This window comes from Macaca fascicularis, chromosome 3, assembly GCF_037993035.2.
Source record: "Macaca fascicularis isolate 582-1 chromosome 3, T2T-MFA8v1.1".
Classification (NCBI taxonomy): Eukaryota; Metazoa; Chordata; class Mammalia; order Primates; family Cercopithecidae; genus Macaca; species Macaca fascicularis.
The window spans coordinates 128,968,036-128,986,337 of NC_088377.1; the positions used below are offsets into that span (position 1 = coordinate 128,968,036).

Sequence of the window (18,302 nt, forward strand, 5' to 3'; positions counted from 1 at the left end):
AATGTCATGGGTTGTTTTGGTAACTCATAAGGGACACAGAAAGAGAAGCAGGCATTTTTATTCATATGGCATAAAACGTTTTTCTTTCCTAAGCAATTTCACAAAACATATCTTAAAGTTATTTTTCTATGTATTTCTATTAGAGTTCAAGAAAAAATAACATTTTTCTCCTGAAAGCTATAGTGATGTCAATAAAATGAGCACTGAAGTCATAATGTTTTAACACATTGTCATGCAGTGTTTTTGTATTTATAACTGGGATACAAAATGCTCAGTAAGTGGCTAGTGTAAAAATATTAGGCACTAATCAATTACATGTAAGAACCAAATTGATCCCATCACATTGGAGGGATTTAATCTGAAGAAAATCAGCTTTCTGACTTGGTTAAAACAAAGTCTACAATGTAATGAGACAAGATGGAAGTAGTTTAAGTAATAAATGTTTAATCAAAGAATTTTACATATTATTAACAGCATTCATTTGGCCAAACATCTACACGTTTGTAGAATCCTACTGTATATAAAGTGGGAATGTATCAAGTATAGACTATGAAAGTGCAAATAACAAGTCAAGGTTAGATTAACTTTTTTTTTTTACATTATAAAATTAACTTGTTTACAAAATAGGCTTTGCCAAACTTCATTACTGAATTGTAAAGTCAATGACTGTGTTGTTTTTAAAATATGTACCAAGGAAATACAAATTGGATAATGATCATTTTTCATGCTCAGGAGAGAACAGCACAGAAATAAAGGATACTGCACAAGGAGCAAGGAAACCAGAACCCATTGTGTACACTATCTTCACACAGAGCATTCTTTCTCACCTTAACTGCAGTTGTGCAAGATGCCTCAATGTGATGCAAAGACTCTATATTGGAAAAATTACAACTTGGTCTAAAAACTTATTGGTGTTGATATTTTTAATCCAAAATAAATTTGTAAAAAAATCCTTTAATGGACTATTTCAGTTTAATATACAGTAATACACTGTAGATAAAGTTAATATTTCCCCCCACTAACTTTAAGAGGGATTGATATCAATGTTTCTGATCACTGGAGAAATAAAAACTAATGTGGACCTTTGATATCCATGGCATAAGAGGATTTCCACTAGTTTATCCTAAGAGGATCTGGGGAATATTAAATATTCTAATATAGTGTCCTAGCAATATGAATTTTAAGTACAAGGATATTTCAAAATCAGAGTTTAGAAAAAAAAGTAATCAAAAACCATAATCACATCTCTTGTGGATAACAATACTAATATAACTTTTTACCCAGCCCAGGATTTGCCTGTACAAACTCAGAACTGAAAGTTTGGTATCTGTAGATTTCTGGTAACAATCTGGCAAAACACTAAATTGGAGGGTTGTACTTATCTATTTTATGTTATGCTAGTTTTGATAATATTTAAGTAAAACAGCCATTCCAACAGTTTACTCTAGTTTTAATTACACACTGTACCATTGTATCTTAATTACAACTAAGACCAGTATTTTTTTCACAGTAAGACACCGATAACTAGGAAGTTGATTTTTTTCAACACTAAACAGTAATCACACAGCAAATGAGTATTGCGCAATAGAACAAACACATGTCAGCATTTGCTAATTAGGCAAACAAACTGATGGAACATTTAGTTGTTATATTTAGTGTAAAAGCAAGGCCATGGGTGGTTTTATGGAGGTCTTTGCAATTCATAGCATAGTTACTTCAGAAGAGACATTGAAATTTGAATTACTCACTTATTTAACTGGCAACTATCCATTTAGGTTAGGCAAAGGCACGGTAACATGTTGCGCAGGATGTTTTATTGAATTTCTTAATAATCGTGGGATTTACTATAACTCATGAAAACTCCACTTTTTTTCTATTTTATAAAACACCATTAAAAGTAATTGCACCCATCAGTAATTAGAATGCACTGTAAAATTGTGAAAACAAATAACTATGATTGCACTTCCAATAAAGTGTCTCTTAAAATACAGCACCGCTGTTGCTAATCAACTGTATTTTAATATTAAAATAAACTGTTTTTAACAGCAGCATTAGGTTTAGTTAACTTAAGCTACAGGCTACATTTATATAAATGCAGTCTCCATGGCAACAAAAACCCATTTAATTCTGGAATATCATTGCTACCAAGTGGCACCTTTTACTCCCGAGAACGCTGACACTGCCCTGGAGCACTCTAGGATGCTGCACACCTAAATGCCTTGTTAGTCAGCGCACAAGTCAGAGTTTGGCACAGTTGGACTGTAAATAGACATGAAAGGAAATCTTTGATTCATGTGAAATTAAAACTAATCACACTTGTGGTAGATGTGGTACTAAAGAGACTTCAATTCACATTGCTCAGACAAAAAGGAAGTAAGTTACGGAAGAGCACAAAGAGATTGAAGACATATATGTTATCGGATCTATCCAAAATAAATTTCTAGAATGAAGAAAACTTTTTTTTCTTTTTTAAAGGAAAGCCACCCAAAGATTAGGCAGTAAGCCTTTAGTTTAAATGTTCAATAAAGTATTGTCAAGTCTAGGCTAAATAGAGGACTGCATTTTCTTGAAGAGTGTGGAATACAACTTATTTCATTTTTGTTTCTCTTTCTCTTGCTCTTCTTTTTGTCAGCAAAAAGGGGAAAAGCTATTCAATTAAATACAAAGGAAATTCCCTGTAAGGTTAAAATAAAAAATGAAGCTACCATTCAAGGGAACTCCTTTGGATTCAACCCTAATGTCAGTGGTTTATCACTGAGTTGGAATTAAGTGAATCAAAGTCTCTATCAAGCATACTCCACCTAGCATACCATCTGTAACTGTAATTCACTTAGAGCCCAGATGTGTGCAGTTCACACTAAATGTACTTGTTCAAGCCAGTCACTTGAGGTTTGAGGTGTTTGACTTGAAACATCTGAACCATCTCCTCTGTTGGCCGCCTCATTACCACTGTCACCAGCTTGAGACACTGCTTCCTCAGCCAGAATATTTTCTTCCGAAGGATTTTCTTCTATCTGGGTTCCTCTATCTTCACTGACACTGGCATCTTCAAACACTGAATCTTCTGGCAGCACCAGTTCCACATCCTTCACACCTTCTGACCCATCTTTGATACAGGGGAGCTGGGAATCTGCACTGATTTCTGTAGTTGCTGGAGGAATCAGGGCAATACTCTGAGGGTTCATGTCATGAAACCAAGCCATGATGTTGCCAAGAAGATTGTCATTGATGTTGGGGTCCTGGCCAGCTGAGTCAGGGTCACTAGCTGAGGGACAGAAATCACTTCTTGCCTCACTGAGAGGGTGTGAACTCAGGGTGTCAGTTGAAAATGGGTCACTCTCTGCTCCTAGTCTCGTGAGGCTGTCACCAAGTTCCAAAAGCTCAGAGCTGCTCAATGCAGCCCGAGGGCTATCTGTATTTCTGGGGACAGAGTCCAGCCTGGAAGGTAAAGAAGTGCCTATTGCACCTAAGGATGCTTCATTACTGAGGAAGTCTCTAGTTTCTTCATCGAGGGTCAGTCCAGACTCTTGCAGTGATAACTGTATTGCAAGAAGTATATTGGGATCATCTTCATCCAAGGAACTCAGAGCCTGAAGCAACAGAAAGCAAAACTACTTTAAAATTTGACTAAAGAAAAACTAATTTAACTCAATCAGGTTTACCACTCTTCCTTTACCAACGGATTATTAATTTTATTTATACAGAAAAATTATTTTATCTACTAAAATCTTATATTTTTCTCCATGCCCATGCTAAAGGAAAAAAAATACCTTAAAATGAATCTAAAATATAGGAAAATCTTTTCCTGCAGCACATCTTTAAAATAAAGATTTTAGAATGGAAAGAAGAAACAGGAAAGTGATGAAAGTAACAACAGGAAACCACACTCAACAGACAAACAGTAAAAGCATAGGCAATGAGGCTGCTCAGAAAGGCTACCTGAAGAGAGTCCTGGTTTTCAGAGCGACTGGCAGGGGTGTAGTCACGCAGGGAAGAGCTGTGCAGCACACTCATAGATGCAGAACTTACCACGGATGTGCCAGGCCTGCGGCTGCTGCTGCCGCCTTCTGGAATATCTGTTTCAAAGCAATTGGTACCAAAGACAATTTAGTGACAAGTAAGACTCATTTATTTTTTTCATACACCTGGTTGTTTAGATTGGCAATTTCTCTTTCAGTGCTGGGGAAAACTTGTGTTGACATGTTCACTTAATCTTTCTGGGATTTCTCATCCATATTTGTCTTAATAAGCAATAATATATATGATACTATCACTTCAAATCCATGATTTTTTACCTTTTTTTTCTTTTTGAGATGGAGTCTTGCTTTGTCGACGACCTAGCTGGAGTGCAGTGGCGCAATCTTGGCTCACTGCAACCTCTGCCTCCTGGGTTCAAGCGATTCTCCTGCCTTAGCCTCCTGAGTGGTTGGGACTACAGACGTGCGCCACCATGCCTGGCTAATTTTTGTATTTTTAGTAGAGATGGGGTTTCATCATGTTGGTCAGGATGGTCTCCATCTCCTGACCTTGTGATGTGCACACCTTGGCCTCCCAAAGTGCTGGGATGACGGGCATGAGCCACCGTGCCTGGCTGACTTTTACATTTTTGCTTGCAGTCTATATGGTTCTTTTCATAAATGCAAGTGCTACTATCCATTTCTCTTTTTTTGTTAAGCAATAACTAGTAAAGGTTTTTCATTTTTAGATTTCTTAAAATTAAATAATTTGGGATTTACAATAGTCTGAACAGCAAATCTTTAGTCCCATTGATCCTGACATTATAGTCAGAAGATTTTCACTTATTAATTTAACATTTAAAAGTTGAATAATTAAAATAATTTATCTCTAATGCCAGAAATTCTCTCTTAAATAATGTCTACAGGACAACTAAGGCTAGGAGACAAATATTCCATGAACACAAAAACAGTATCAATCAATACAACAATTAACTGAGTGCTTCACTAGGTGCTTAAATGTTTTAGAAGCATTATCTAATTTAATACTCACAATGAGCCTATAAGGTGGCACTATTATTATTGTGTCTTTAGAATGTGGAAACAACCTTAGAGAGGCTGTGACTTAAGTTACACAGCTAATATGCAGCAGAGATGGGGTCATGAAGCCAAGTTTGCCTGACTCCACAGACCATGCTCCTAACTCCTCTGATTTTCTGTGTCTTGTCACAACAGAAGCATCTGCATATTTATTGCATATCTAAATGACAAACTCGTTCACAAACATTTATATCAGCCAGTTTGAAAGATAAATTCAAGAGAACTATGGGATTAAACCATACTCAACCCAAGGACTTACCTAAAGTGCTTTCACTTGGCTCATCAGGGTCTGGAGGATTACTGAGTAGACTGTGAACGTCTCCTCGACGACGCTGTCTGTGCCTCCTCCGATACTGAAATTCAGCATATTCCTGCATAAACCAAAGGTTATAAAATACAAGAGAGCATGCAATTTTTAAAATGCAAATAAAATAAACTACACACTTTTTTCCAGGGGAAAAAGTTTGTGATTTTATACACATCTTATAAAATCACTTGGCTGAAACATCAGGTTTTGCCATGCCAAGGAAACACAAAAGGTAAAATGGAAAAAGAAAGTTTTCAACAGTCATTACAATTGCCTAAATTAGGAATACTTGCAAGCCCCAATGCTACATTAGAACACCCCTATTTCATATGACTGATGATTTCAAGAATCTTGTTATCTAATTAACACTACAATCATATTACTCATTTAAGTAAGGCTTTCCTTGAAGGGAGGTTTTTTATTTTTTTATTTTTAGAGTCAGGAGCTTGCTATGTTGCTTAGGCTGGTCTTGAAGTCCTGGCCTCAAGCAATCCCTACTACTCGGCCTCCTAGGTAGCTGGGATTACAGGTGTGAGCCATTGCACCTGGACACGAAAGTGGTTTTAAAAAAGTGACTGGGGGCAGGTGCGGTGGCTCACGCCTATAATCCTAGTGCTGTGGGAGGCCAAAGCAGGCAGATCACCTGATGTCAGGAGTTTGAGACCAGCCTGGCCAACATGGTGAAACCCCATCTCTACTAAAAATACAAAAAATTAGCCGGGCATGGGGGTGGGCACCTGTAATTCCAGCTACTCGGGAGGCTGAGGCAGGAGTATCACTTGAACCCAGGAGGTGGAGATTGCAGTGAGCCAAGATTGTGCCACTGCACTCCAGCCTGGGCAACAGGAGCAAGACTCCATCACAAACAAACAAAAACAAAAACAAAAACAAAACAAAACAAAAAAGTGACTGGGATACATGTAACAGAAAAAGAAAAAAAGGAACAACAGTAAAAAAGAACACACACTATTAAGTAGTTGCCAGATTGTTGGATTTTCTATTCTTCGGGACTGCTACATACCATATTCACAAATCGAATAACTAGATTAAAAGACAAATGTTAGGTTAGCTTTAAAATAAGATGCTTATTTAGCTTCTTTTCTATATAAGTCAATATGTGGTGCTATTTACAACACAGGTAGGGGAAACGTTTTCTATTTAGCATATGGGATGAACACAGACTTAGGCAGATGTCCTGAGTCTATTTTACATTTGTGACAATGTTTAAAGTGAGTTTGTTATCACCAGAGGGTACAACCTGGGGCCATCTGCTATTACCTGGGTATAAATGTGACAGAAGGGAAGAGAATAAAAGAGAAAGGAAGAGAAGAGAGGAGGCCAGGGTACATGATACCAACATAAAAAGGCTAATTTAGACAATCATTATGGTGTTTTTCCATGATAAACACTAAGATACTCAACTTTATGATTATCCTGGTTACCCTAGAATATTCAATATGCTTATATTGTGAAAGTACTAGGAGTAGGTGAAGACAAATTTTGTATCACAAATAAAACTTTCACATCATACTACTCTGGTGACTTTATTTAAACTTCTTCATTTATATAAGTAGTTGGACTCCTAAGAAGTGGGAGGCATCCTGTTAGGTTAGAAACTAATAAATGAAAGATACTCCAAGTGCCCTGAAGGTTTATACAGGTTCTTTAAAATGCCTTGCTGAGGTGGGGCATCATTTCCTCTTTTCCTACAGGCCCATGATCTCAAACTGATGACTTATTAAGTGTCATCAAGGCTCAACAGACCGTGAGGAACGGCAGCTACATTTCTTAGACAAAGATGGTATGAAAATTTTATCTCAATTCAAGGTTTATATTAGGGATAATTTGCTGACTTTATAAACTTGATAATAGTACAAAGTTATGCATTAAACTATTACTGACCATAGACTATACATATTTCCAATTTAAGAAAATGAAACCGTTTAAAAGCAACTGCAAAAGAAACTTGTATATCTAATCGTCTGACAGAAAACTCTCAGATGGCATTCTCTCATGATGCAACAGGCTTAAATATATTGTTCTCATAAAATTTATCTGAAAATTTCCAAGGATTCCTAAGATCTTCAAGAATGTATATTAAAAGGGTTTAGTCAGTATACTCCAAATGGTTTGAGAATGTTAAGGATACAGAGAAGACTAAAATGTTCTAAGATTTACAGAGGGAGAGGCTGTAAGGAGCTGTTTTAAGTAATAATTGCAACAATTTTGTCAGTGGCTTAATGAGATGCTTTAATCCTAGAACTTCCATGGGGTATCACCATCCACATTGTAAAGATGAGAAATTAAGAAAGAACATAGCCTAGGATCTAATAAGTTACACTTAGAACTTGAATTCAGATGTTCCTCAGACTTTATGCTATTTCCACTGAGCTCCACTGCCTTTAAAGTAGCATAAAACAAACCTTTATGCTTGCCAGACTCAAGTTAAATTGAAAAGAGTACAATGAAATTAACTTCACTGAAAAAAATATAAATTCAATCTAAGTCTACTGAAGTTGGTAACCTTGTTTTTTCCCTCACTATTAAGGCAGAGAGCTATTTTTCAAAAATATAACTCTGGCAGTTACTCGATAGTCATACATATGCAGAATTTGAAAGTCTAACAATGTGTAGTAATTCTTTATATCTGCAATAAGGTTTATGTAAAAGCCTAGTGTTTCAATGTGTCAAAGATTAAAGAAAACTAAAAGTAAATAATTTCTAAAAAATTATCAATTCATAAAAAATAAAGTAACAGTCATATTAGTAGGCCCTCAATATTCAAGGACAAATATTTCATGATTCCTTAAGTTTCTGTCAGAGCCAGAAGCTGCAAGATGATACACATACATGCTTGTGAATACACTGATGAAGGTTTTATTTATTTTTGCTAAATAGTGTTTCTACCTTAAAACACGGAAATCATTAGTATTTTTTTTCTTTTATAATTTCAGTTTGCTTATTCTTCCTTTTATGTGGAAGTTTTCCACAATATCCCCGAAGCTGTAAATGTATTAAAACATAGAAATAATAAATGCAGGATCAGATAAAGGTTCATAATTAGTTTTAAAATGAAAATTTCATTAATATATCACAATTTTTAAAATAATTTAAGTGAATTTAAAATGTCCAGATCAGGGCTCTAAGCACAATTTTTTCCAAGTCAATATTTTCTTGGATGTATCTACCAATACAAAAACCACAGGTGATTGCAAGTATCTTCAGCAGCTGAAAAGAACAAGTATCTGATTTAAACAAGCCACAGTCATGCCTGGATAATAATTTCATTGTCTTTCAATTGCAGGTAACAAATGGGTTATACATTACAAACCAAGTTCTCCTCATTTGTTCTGTACCCTTCCAAAAATTAAGTTGAAGGGTTATCATATTATAGGCGTCAAATACTGGTTAATAAAGAGCAAAGATGGAAAGAGAGAAGTAGAGAGAATTGCTAAAACCATTTTAAAATCAGACTCAACAGTGACAGTGGCAATTTAAATCTCAGAAAACAGTTATGTGATTAAGAGTTTCACTCTGTCTTATTTTTATTTGCCACAACTGCTATCTGTAGTGTAATTTAGACCTTCTGTATTTTAAAACGGTATATTAATAATGACAACAAAAAAATAAGAAGAGTGTGAAAGTCTTGAAGATAAGCAGAAAGCAACTAAGCAAAGCATTTCTTTATGCATACACATTATTAATGTCAAGTTTTCCGCTTTAGCAACTGATTATAAATCAATTCCCTCAGGTTGTTGCATTAACCTTAAAAATGGATCGTTCTTTTATATTTTTAATAGTTTCAGACTAAAACAATATTATGACTAGAAATGCATTTCTAATAAACTCTCTATTAACAAATTAGAAGATATTTTCCAAAAATGTATATTGTAAATTTGCCTTAATTCTGACTACTCAGTAATTGAAAACAATAAAAGAGTAATGCATTTAACAATGTGATGATATACCAATACCACATAAATAGCTAAATGTAGGCTCTGTCAAGGATTTTTGTTACAAAAGAAAGAGAGCACTGCTGATAATCTCAGTAGGATTTAGAATAGATAAGGATGCAAATGCAAGCACAATTGCAGTAAGAAAAAATACAAAAACAAAAACCCCATAAAACAATTACCTCTGGTGATGCAAATCCTAAATATTCCCAATCCCATGTTCCACCAGCAAAGCTACAAAGAAATTAGACATACCATTTGATTTAATATCAGTACTACAAAGTATATACAATCAGATCCTTGCCCTTTGAACATTACTTTAAATTCCTCTGTTGGAACTTGCTTAACCAAAGTAGATCAACTATTAAAACAGAATTAAAATGATAATTTCATTATTTCTTTCAAATTCTAAGTTTTTATGTTTCTGTAAAAATGATCAAAAAATAAAAATTACCATGTTATAACAAAGTATTTTATAACCGCTTCTATTTTTATTTTACAAGTAAATATTTACTCATAAATATTACATAAAAATAGGATCAAAGGAATTTATGTAAAATAGTGCCAAAGGAATGTTTAATGCTTATAATTATTGTAAATAGGAAAGTATGCTTCAATTTACAGAAGTAGTATGAGTATGTAAAATAAAACAACCACAACTCAAGTGATCTTTAGTGGATGAGTTTATCACTTGAATAACTACAAATATCAAATTTCTCTTTCCTTCACAACTTCTTAATACAAAAATACAAATATGACCATAACAAGCTGGCAAAGTTTCCAAATTCTACATCATGAGATGTTTATAACTATCAAATCACTACATATATTACATATTTGAAATGATACATTAGAATACTTTTAATTATGAGTTCACCTGAAATGTGAAATTAACCTAGGTTAATTTAGTCTAAGGAGCTACACAATGATAAACAAAAAATAACAAGAAAAACAGAAATAGCATGGAGGAAAAAAAAAAAATCACCAAAAAAAGTTAACATACTTTTATGAGCTATCCATATTTTAGGTGTAAATAATTTCCAAGAATATGAACCCTAGTTGGATAAAACATAAAACTGCTGGCATTTGTGGCTGGAGCCAGGATGATTTCCAGTGTACATCCTTCTTACCTGCGCCTTGGAGCTTCTGGTGAGTCTGCAGGAGCTACTCCCCGAGCCACAGATGCCAGGAATTCTTGCCTCTTCTGCTGTACAAGGCATGCTGCTTTGATGATCTTGTGGCGGGGTGTGCGAAGGTAAGGCCTATTGACTTTCTGGGCAAGGTCTTCAGTGACCATTTCTAGGTCTGTCTATAGTAAGCAGAGAAAAAAAAAAGATCATAGGCTTCATAGGTTAATCAATAGCAAATCCAGAGTCTATGTGGTTTCTCAGTTAAATCTAACTCTTTTGAAGTAAGAAATTAGTTCAAATTTTGAAATAACTCCTATGTAATGTATTTTCTATTTTGTACATGTTTTGTAGATTATGAAAAAGAAAGAAGGATTATATACAAAATCATGTGAAATTTTAAAAAAGCACTTATTTGATAGGCATTTATAGAAATGCAATTGGTATAGACTACAAAGAAGCAGTGAGTATAGCAGCTGTTTACAAGGAATTTATAATCTGTCTATGTGAAAAAAACTAATACATTTCAATGCACCATACAAGCAAATGCATGATGCCATAGTGCAGACTATATAAAAGTGCTGAAGGAATTTGAATTAAGGCAAGACGACAGTGATCGGGGTCAAGTCTGGAAGGCTGTATGGAGAAAATGAGTACTGATCCTTGATGGAAATGTAGGATATAAATTAGCAAAGGACAGTTCAAAGGGTGACATGAAAACTGTAACAGGAGAAAGTTTAGTGGCTTCAAAAGAAAAGAAATGTACAATGAAGTTATTTAGCTATAGTGATGCTAACTGGCTTAGGTGTTTTTGTTTTTTAAATACTGTAACTTTTTCAGTTGTATTTAAAAAATAAACTGGTAAATAGCAACTTTCTCATCTTGTAGGTAATATGGGTTGTTTCATCTTTGATGATAAAATTCTTAATTACATAATCAGAAATATGCCTGATTTCAAACATCAACCAGTTTAAAACAAAGACAAAAATGCTATAGGAAATGTTTGCATCACTCATAACTCATTCAGACCTGCAGAGTGACAAATTTAAACAAAGAAAATTTCAATTTATTAGTGGTAACTTTTCCTTTATTTAAAAATTATTTAAAAAATGAAAAGAAAATTATTTTACTGATCATGTCCACATGAAATAAAGTGGTTTGAAAAAGAAAAAACTCTGTATTTCGTAATAACTGTTGCTATTTAAATGTAATTAAAAAATATCTTACTTGCATTAGTTCGAAAATTTCTTTCTTTGTGCTTTTAGGTTCCAAGAAAAATCCATATGGATAAGAACACTTGAGAATGCGCCGAGTTTTTAAGAGCACATGAACTGCATCTTCAATGAAAGTGGTATCTGGACAGCCTCCTTCAGCTAAAAAGTAATTGAGGCACAGTGAATTTGTTTTTGCAAATATGCCATTTGTAATATTAATTAAACAATCATTTTTCTGAAAAAAGAAAAAAGAAGGATCATTAGGACAAAAACTTTTAAGTAACTGTCTGAAAATACTTATTTGAACCAAACTAAAAAACCACATAAAATACTCATGTGTGACAGGTATGTGTTTATAAAAGAAGTATATGCCCCAGCAGCCCAGGAGCACTGATGGTATTCATAAAGGAATGCACATACTCATCTTGGATTCTGGTCTCACTCCATTGGTAAGCAAATCTAGCTTTAGGTCAACCAAAAGGTTCTAGGCTTTACTTTTTCAGATTATCCCTGGCAGAATTTCCCTGCGTAACAATGAGAACAAATGCCTTTTCTAAGTTGCTTATAAAAAAAGCCTAATTATGTAAAATCAATACTGTAAGGAAAAAGATACAACATTCTGGCAAACAACTAGACAACTAATCCTCGTTAATAAAAAAATCCAGAGAAAGAAAGAAGGGGAGGAAGAATGAGGAAGATGGAAGACGAAATTGCCTTAACATCTGAGACTTTTTGTTCTAAGAATATCATTATAACAGTCCAGGTTTTCACTTAACTGAAAAAAAAAAAACAAAAAATAAAAACCAGAAATTAAGTACGAGAATCTAAGTTTGCAAATACTTTAGAAAATCATATTATTTTGGATGCCTGTAGAAAGAAATTCAGTGTGTGTACACAAACTGACATACAGACTACCCTGAGATTTCTGACGTATGTGAGAAATGTGTGAAGTTTTGCTTCTTCCCTTTCAATTGCTGTACCTTCTTGTTTTTTTCCCCTAATTTGTTATGCTGCCTGGAACTTCCAGAATGCTGAATAGAAGCAATAATTCACATCTACAAATATTGAATGTTGTTAAGTGTCAGGCACAGCTGGAGGCACTAGGGATGCATTAGTGACCAGACAAAAATCCCTGCTGAAGAGCTGTATGACTTGTGAGGATTTTTTTCCTCTCAATTTATACTGTGGACAATACTTGAAGAGTTTGATATTGCCTAATACAGTTATATCTTTAATGAAGTCTAACAACTAATAATTAACAAGCAGGCTATACTGCTATTGACATATTCTTCCCCACTCCATTTAACTTATGGTATTGTCTTGACTAGGGAATTATCCTAATGGAAAGGATTTTAATATTCATTATTTTGATAAACTGGAGCAACCCAAGTATAACATCACATTTTTCACCTTAAAATGTACTTTTCATATGTAAGCTATTATTTTTAAAAGGTGACTTTTTAAAACAAAAATAACAGAACCTGCACCTTGTGTAGTCATTGTGGGTTATTATATTCTAATGATGCTATCAATACTCAATTCATATTTTGGAATATTCTTATAAAACTTATAATTTAGGACCCACACGTTAGCTCCACCTCATGGCTTTGCTTTTTGACCCCAATGTTCATTATTTACCAGTGAAATGATTTCTCTGCAAACTGTTACTGACTTCCACATCCTTAGGCACTCTGCTAAATTTTCTCAATAATTTTTGGGTATTCAGTTACTTGACAATTGGGTAGCACGTGTATCTTGCTCCTCTAAGTCAGTGATGTCCTTTAGGACCCATCCACTTTTCCCAACATTGTAGAGCATCAGCAGTGACACAGAGTAAGCAAAATCATGAAGTGTTTTTATCTCATAACAGCACAGGCTGCATCAAGAGGAAGCGGCTAGGTGCTGGGTAGAAAATCCAATCACAGAGACCTCATCTGCTAAGCTGCATTCAGGGCTTCAAAGAACTCAAAACAGTACCAGAACGAGCTAATGGACATAATGTATTCCTTTCAGGGCCTAACCTAATAGTGAAGCAACAAGCATGGAAAGATATTTTATATTAATTATCACACATACAACTTATAACTTACTTTCTTTGAGAGCTCTGCTCAATTGTTCCATCTTTTCTTTGGCTGTTTTAAGAAGGCGTTGTTCTAGCTAAAAGAATAGAAATAAAGCATGTAAACCATTCTCTTTATTTATTCACAACAGTATAGGTCAGCTCATTTGAAATTATTTGGGACATACCTGATAACTATGCTCGTGGTTTTTAAATCTTGTATAATAGTGCATAAATCTGTCAAGTTCCTGAAATCGTTTGTGTTTTTTCTCAGCCTAGAAAACAAAAGTCCACAAATGACTTTTATAAAAACTAGTAGCTACTAAAATAGTTTTTTGGGGGAATCATTTAAAACTTTTATTAGTGATAGGTATAGTGCATTCAGATTTGTGAATTATTTTCTTGACAGAAAACAATATTTTCTTTCTTTTTTTTTTTTTTTTTGAGATGGAGTCTCGCTGTGTCACCCAGGCTGGAGTGCAGTGGTGCAATCTGAGCTCACACAAACCTTGCCTCCTGGGTTCAAGTGATTTTCCCGTCTCAGCCTCCTGAGTAGCTGGGATTACAGGAGCCCACCACCATGCCTGGGTAATTTTTGTATTTTTAGTACAGATGGGGTTTTACCATGTTGGCCAGGCTGGTCTTGAACTCCTGACCTCAAATGATCCGCCCACCTCGGCCTCCCAAAAGTGCTGGGATGAAAAGCATGAAACACTGTGCTTGGCCTTCAATGTTTTATTATATGGCTTTTTGCTATGGACTAATGGTATTCCCTTTAAAATTCATATTTTGAAGCCCTACCCCCAATGTGACTGTATTTGAAGATAGGACCTGTAAGAAGGTGATAAAGGTTAAATAAGGTCATCAGGGTGGGCCCTATTCTGATAGGGCTGGGTACCCTTATAAGAAGAGGAAGGGGCACCAGAGGTCTCTCTGTCTTTTCTGGCCACCTGAGGAAATAGTGAGAGGGTGGCTGTCTGCAAACCAAGAAGAGCACCCTCATCAAGAACCAAATTGGCCAGCACCTTGACCTTGGACTTCACAACCTCTAGAACCGTGAGAAATAAATTTCTGTTAAGCCACCCAGTCTGTAGTATTTTCTATGGCAGCTGAGCAGACTAAGACACTTGCTCTACAGTATAATGTAATATTGTATTGTTGATATTAATGTTAAAATTGTTTTTAAGTGTTTACAGAGGTAGGCTGGGATATATCACTTTTCATACGTATCTTCACCAAAATTAAAAGAAGGAAAATGTAAAAGGGAAAAAGCTCTTAAGTTTACAGAGCTATTTTGTTGAAATTAAAGGCTACTATAAAGTATATTCAATTTAATACCTTATTAAGATGAAAATGGACAAAGAAATGCAAAATAACTCCAGTAGCAATGAGCGGTTTAGAGAGATGTCTTGGCTTAATTGGTTCTCTTTACCTCCACAGTCATTTCCTTGGATTGCTCCTCCACATGCTGAATGACTTCATAGCGAGTACATCTGTAATAACCTCCAGTGGAGGAACTATGTTTTTTCCACTCTTCAAGGCAAATCCAGCAAAAGTCATACTTGCACTTCAAAAGAAAACACAGATGAAAACATCTCCCCACATTAATATGCAAATTATTTTCTGCTTTATAGCCAACCAATCTGTAAAGATTAAATAACTGTGCTTGTGTGACCAGGAACAAATCTTCTCAAAGACATGCCCTCTTTCTCCTGTTTCCTCTAGAGACATTATCTGCATTATGGAAAGATGTGGGGTAGTTTAAAATTATTGTTTATAGGAATATATTAAAATGTAAAGCATAATATTATGAAGTAATCACAAGGAATCATTAAAAATATCAATAAGATATTCTTTCCAAATAATATCAGATGCAAGTGTTTCATTTTTAAGTGCATTCTAATCTGACACTGGTATATAAAGCTCCACCAGTCTATTTGAAAAACTTCTGGCAATACTGACAAATTGGTTTTGAAACCAGAACTACGCTTAAAAGACCTCTAAGTGGAACAGCTGATATAAAAACGGTTTCCCATTTTAATGTAAATTTCACTGAATTACCATAATTATCAGACAGTGCCAAAAATATGAGCATTCAGTATGAAAACACATCCTTTTTTATGCTTATGGATTTTGAGTCAGTTAAAAAGATCTTCCCATTCTGTTGTCTTCAGGTACTCTTTATGGTTTATTTATTTTTTATTTTATTTTATTATACATTAAGTTCTAGGGTACATGTGCACAACGTGCAGGTTTGTCACATGTGTATACATGTGCTGTGTTGGTTTGCTGCACCCATTAACTCGTCATTTACATTAGGTATTTCTCCTAATGCTATCCTTCCCCCATCCTTCTACCCCACAACAGGACCCGGTATGTGATGTTCCCCACCCTATGTCCAAGTGTTCTCATTGTTCAGTTCCCACCTATGAGTGAGAACACGCAGTGTTTGGTTCTGTCCTTGTGATAGTTTGCTCAGAATGATGGTTTCCAGCTTCATCCATGTGGCTACAGAGGACATGGACTCATCCTTTTTTATGGCTGCATAGTATTCCATGGTGTATATCTGCCACATTTTCTTAATCCAGTCTATCATTGATGGGCATTTGGGTTGGCTCCAAGTATTTGCTATTGTGAATAGTGCCGCAATCAACATACAAGTGCATGTGTCTTTATAATAGTATGATTTATAATCCTTTGGGTATATACCCAGTAATGGGATCACTGGGTCAAATGGTATTTCCAGTTCTAGATCCTTGAGAATTGCCACACTGTCTCTTCCACAATGGTTGAACTAGTTTACGCTCCCACCAACAGTGTAAAAGTGTTTCTATTTTTCCGCATTGTCTCCAGCACCTGTTGTTTCCTGACTTTTTAATGATCGCCATTCTAACTGGTGTGAGATGGTATCTCATTGTGGTTTTGATTTGCATTTCTGATGACCAGTGATGATGAGCATTTTTTTCATGTGTCTGTTGGCTGCATAAATGTCTTTTGAGAAGTGTCTGTTCATATCCTCTGCCCACTTTTTATGGGGTTGCTTTTTTCTTGTAAATTTGTTTAAGTTCTTTGTAGATTCTAGATATTAGTCCCTTGTCAGATGGGTAGATTGCAAAAATTTTCTCCCATTCTGAGGGTTGCCTGTTCACTCTGATGGTAGTTTCTTTTGCTGTGCAGAAGCTCTTTAGTTTAATTTGATCCCATTTGACTATTTTGGCTTTTGTTGCCATTGCTTTTGGTGTTTTAGTCATGAAGTCCTTGGGCCCATGCCTATGTCCTGAATGGTACTGTTTTCTTTCAGGGTTTTATGGTTTTAGGTCTAACATTTAAGTCTTTAATCCATCTTGAATTAATTTTTGTATAAGGTGTAAGGAAGGGATCCAGTTTCAGCTTTCTACATACCGCTAGCCAGCTTTCCCTGCACCATTTATTAAACAAGGAGTCCTTTCCCCATTTCTTATTTTTGTCAGTTTTGTCAAAGATCAGATGGTTGTAGATGTGTGCTGTTATTTCTGAGGCCTCTGTTCTGTTCCATTGGTCTATATCTCTATTTTGGTACCAGTACCATGCTGTTTTGGTTACTGTAGCCTTGTAGTATAGTTTGAAGTCAGGTAGTGTGATGCCTCCAGCTTTGTTCTTTTTGCTCAGGATTTCTTGGCAATGTGGGCTCTTTTTTGGTTCCATATGAACTTTAAAGTAGTTTTTTCCAGTTCTGTGAAGAAAGTCAGTGGTAGCCTGATGGGAATGGCACTGAATTTATAAATTACCCTGGGCAGTATGGACATTTTCACAATATTCATTCTTCCTATCCATGAGCATGGAATGTTCTTTCATTTGTTTGTGTACTCTTTTATGTGGTTGAGCAGCGGTTTGTAGTTCTCCTTGAAGAGGTCCTTCCCATCCCTTGTAAGTTGGATTCCTAGGTATTTTACTCTCTTTGAAGCAATTGTGAATGGGGGTTCACTAATGATTTGGCTGTCTGTTATTGGTGTATAGGAATGCCTGTGATTTTTGCACATTGATTTTGTATCCTGAGACTTTGCTGCAGTTGCTTATCAGCTTAAGGAGATATTGGGCTGAAAAGATGGGGTTTTCTAAATATACAATCATGTCATCTGCAAACAGGGACAATGTGACTTCCTCTTTTCCTAATTGAATCCCCTTTCTTTCTTTCTCTTGCCTGATTGCTCTGGCCAGAACTTCCAACACTATGTTGAATAGGAGTGGTGAGAGAGGGCATCCCTGTCTTGTGCCAGTTTTCAAAGGGAATGCTTCCAGTTTTCGCCTACTCAGTATGATACTGGCTATGGGTTTGTCATAAACAGCTCTTATGATTTTGAGATACATTCCATCAATACCTAGTTTATTGAGTTTTTAGCATGCAGGGCTGTTGAATTTTGTCAAAGTCCTTTTCTGCATCTATTGAGATAATCATGTGGTTTTTGTCTTTGGTTCTGTTTATGTGATGGTTTACGTTTATTGATTTGCGTATGTTGAACCAGCCTTGCATCCCAGGGATGAAGCCAACTTGATCTTGCTGCATAAGTTTTTTGATGTGCTGCTGGATTTGGTTTGCCAGTATTTTATT

The 18,302-nt window shown here is 35.4% G+C and overlaps 1 protein-coding gene across 8 annotated transcripts in view; it reads right to left on the bottom strand.

Moving 5' to 3' along the window:
* Positions 1 to 426: 426 nt before the first annotated feature.
* ANKIB1 (ankyrin repeat and IBR domain containing 1) overlaps positions 427 to 18,302 on the bottom strand; it is a 155,501-nt gene continuing 137,625 nt past the window's right edge. For 6 of the 8 annotated variants that reach the window (XM_074035536.1, XM_045388757.3, XM_074035533.1 and 3 more), the window contains 9 exons: positions 15,147 to 15,281; positions 13,903 to 13,989; positions 13,746 to 13,812; positions 11,669 to 11,814; positions 10,445 to 10,623; positions 9,497 to 9,548; positions 5,314 to 5,425; positions 3,940 to 4,076; positions 427 to 3,590 (listed from right to left, as the gene is read on the bottom strand). In XM_074035536.1, coding sequence (XP_073891637.1) covers positions 2,853 to 3,590; positions 3,940 to 4,076; positions 5,314 to 5,425; positions 9,497 to 9,548; positions 10,445 to 10,623; positions 11,669 to 11,814; positions 13,746 to 13,812; positions 13,903 to 13,989; positions 15,147 to 15,281 — 1,653 coding nt within the window. In that variant the 3' untranslated portion in view covers positions 427 to 2,852. The remainder of the gene's footprint in view (positions 3,591 to 3,939; positions 4,077 to 5,313; positions 5,426 to 9,496; positions 9,549 to 10,444; positions 10,624 to 11,668; positions 11,815 to 13,745; positions 13,813 to 13,902; positions 13,990 to 15,146; positions 15,282 to 18,302) is intronic. The other 2 variants (XM_074035537.1, XM_045388754.3) reach the window with 1 other exon arrangement.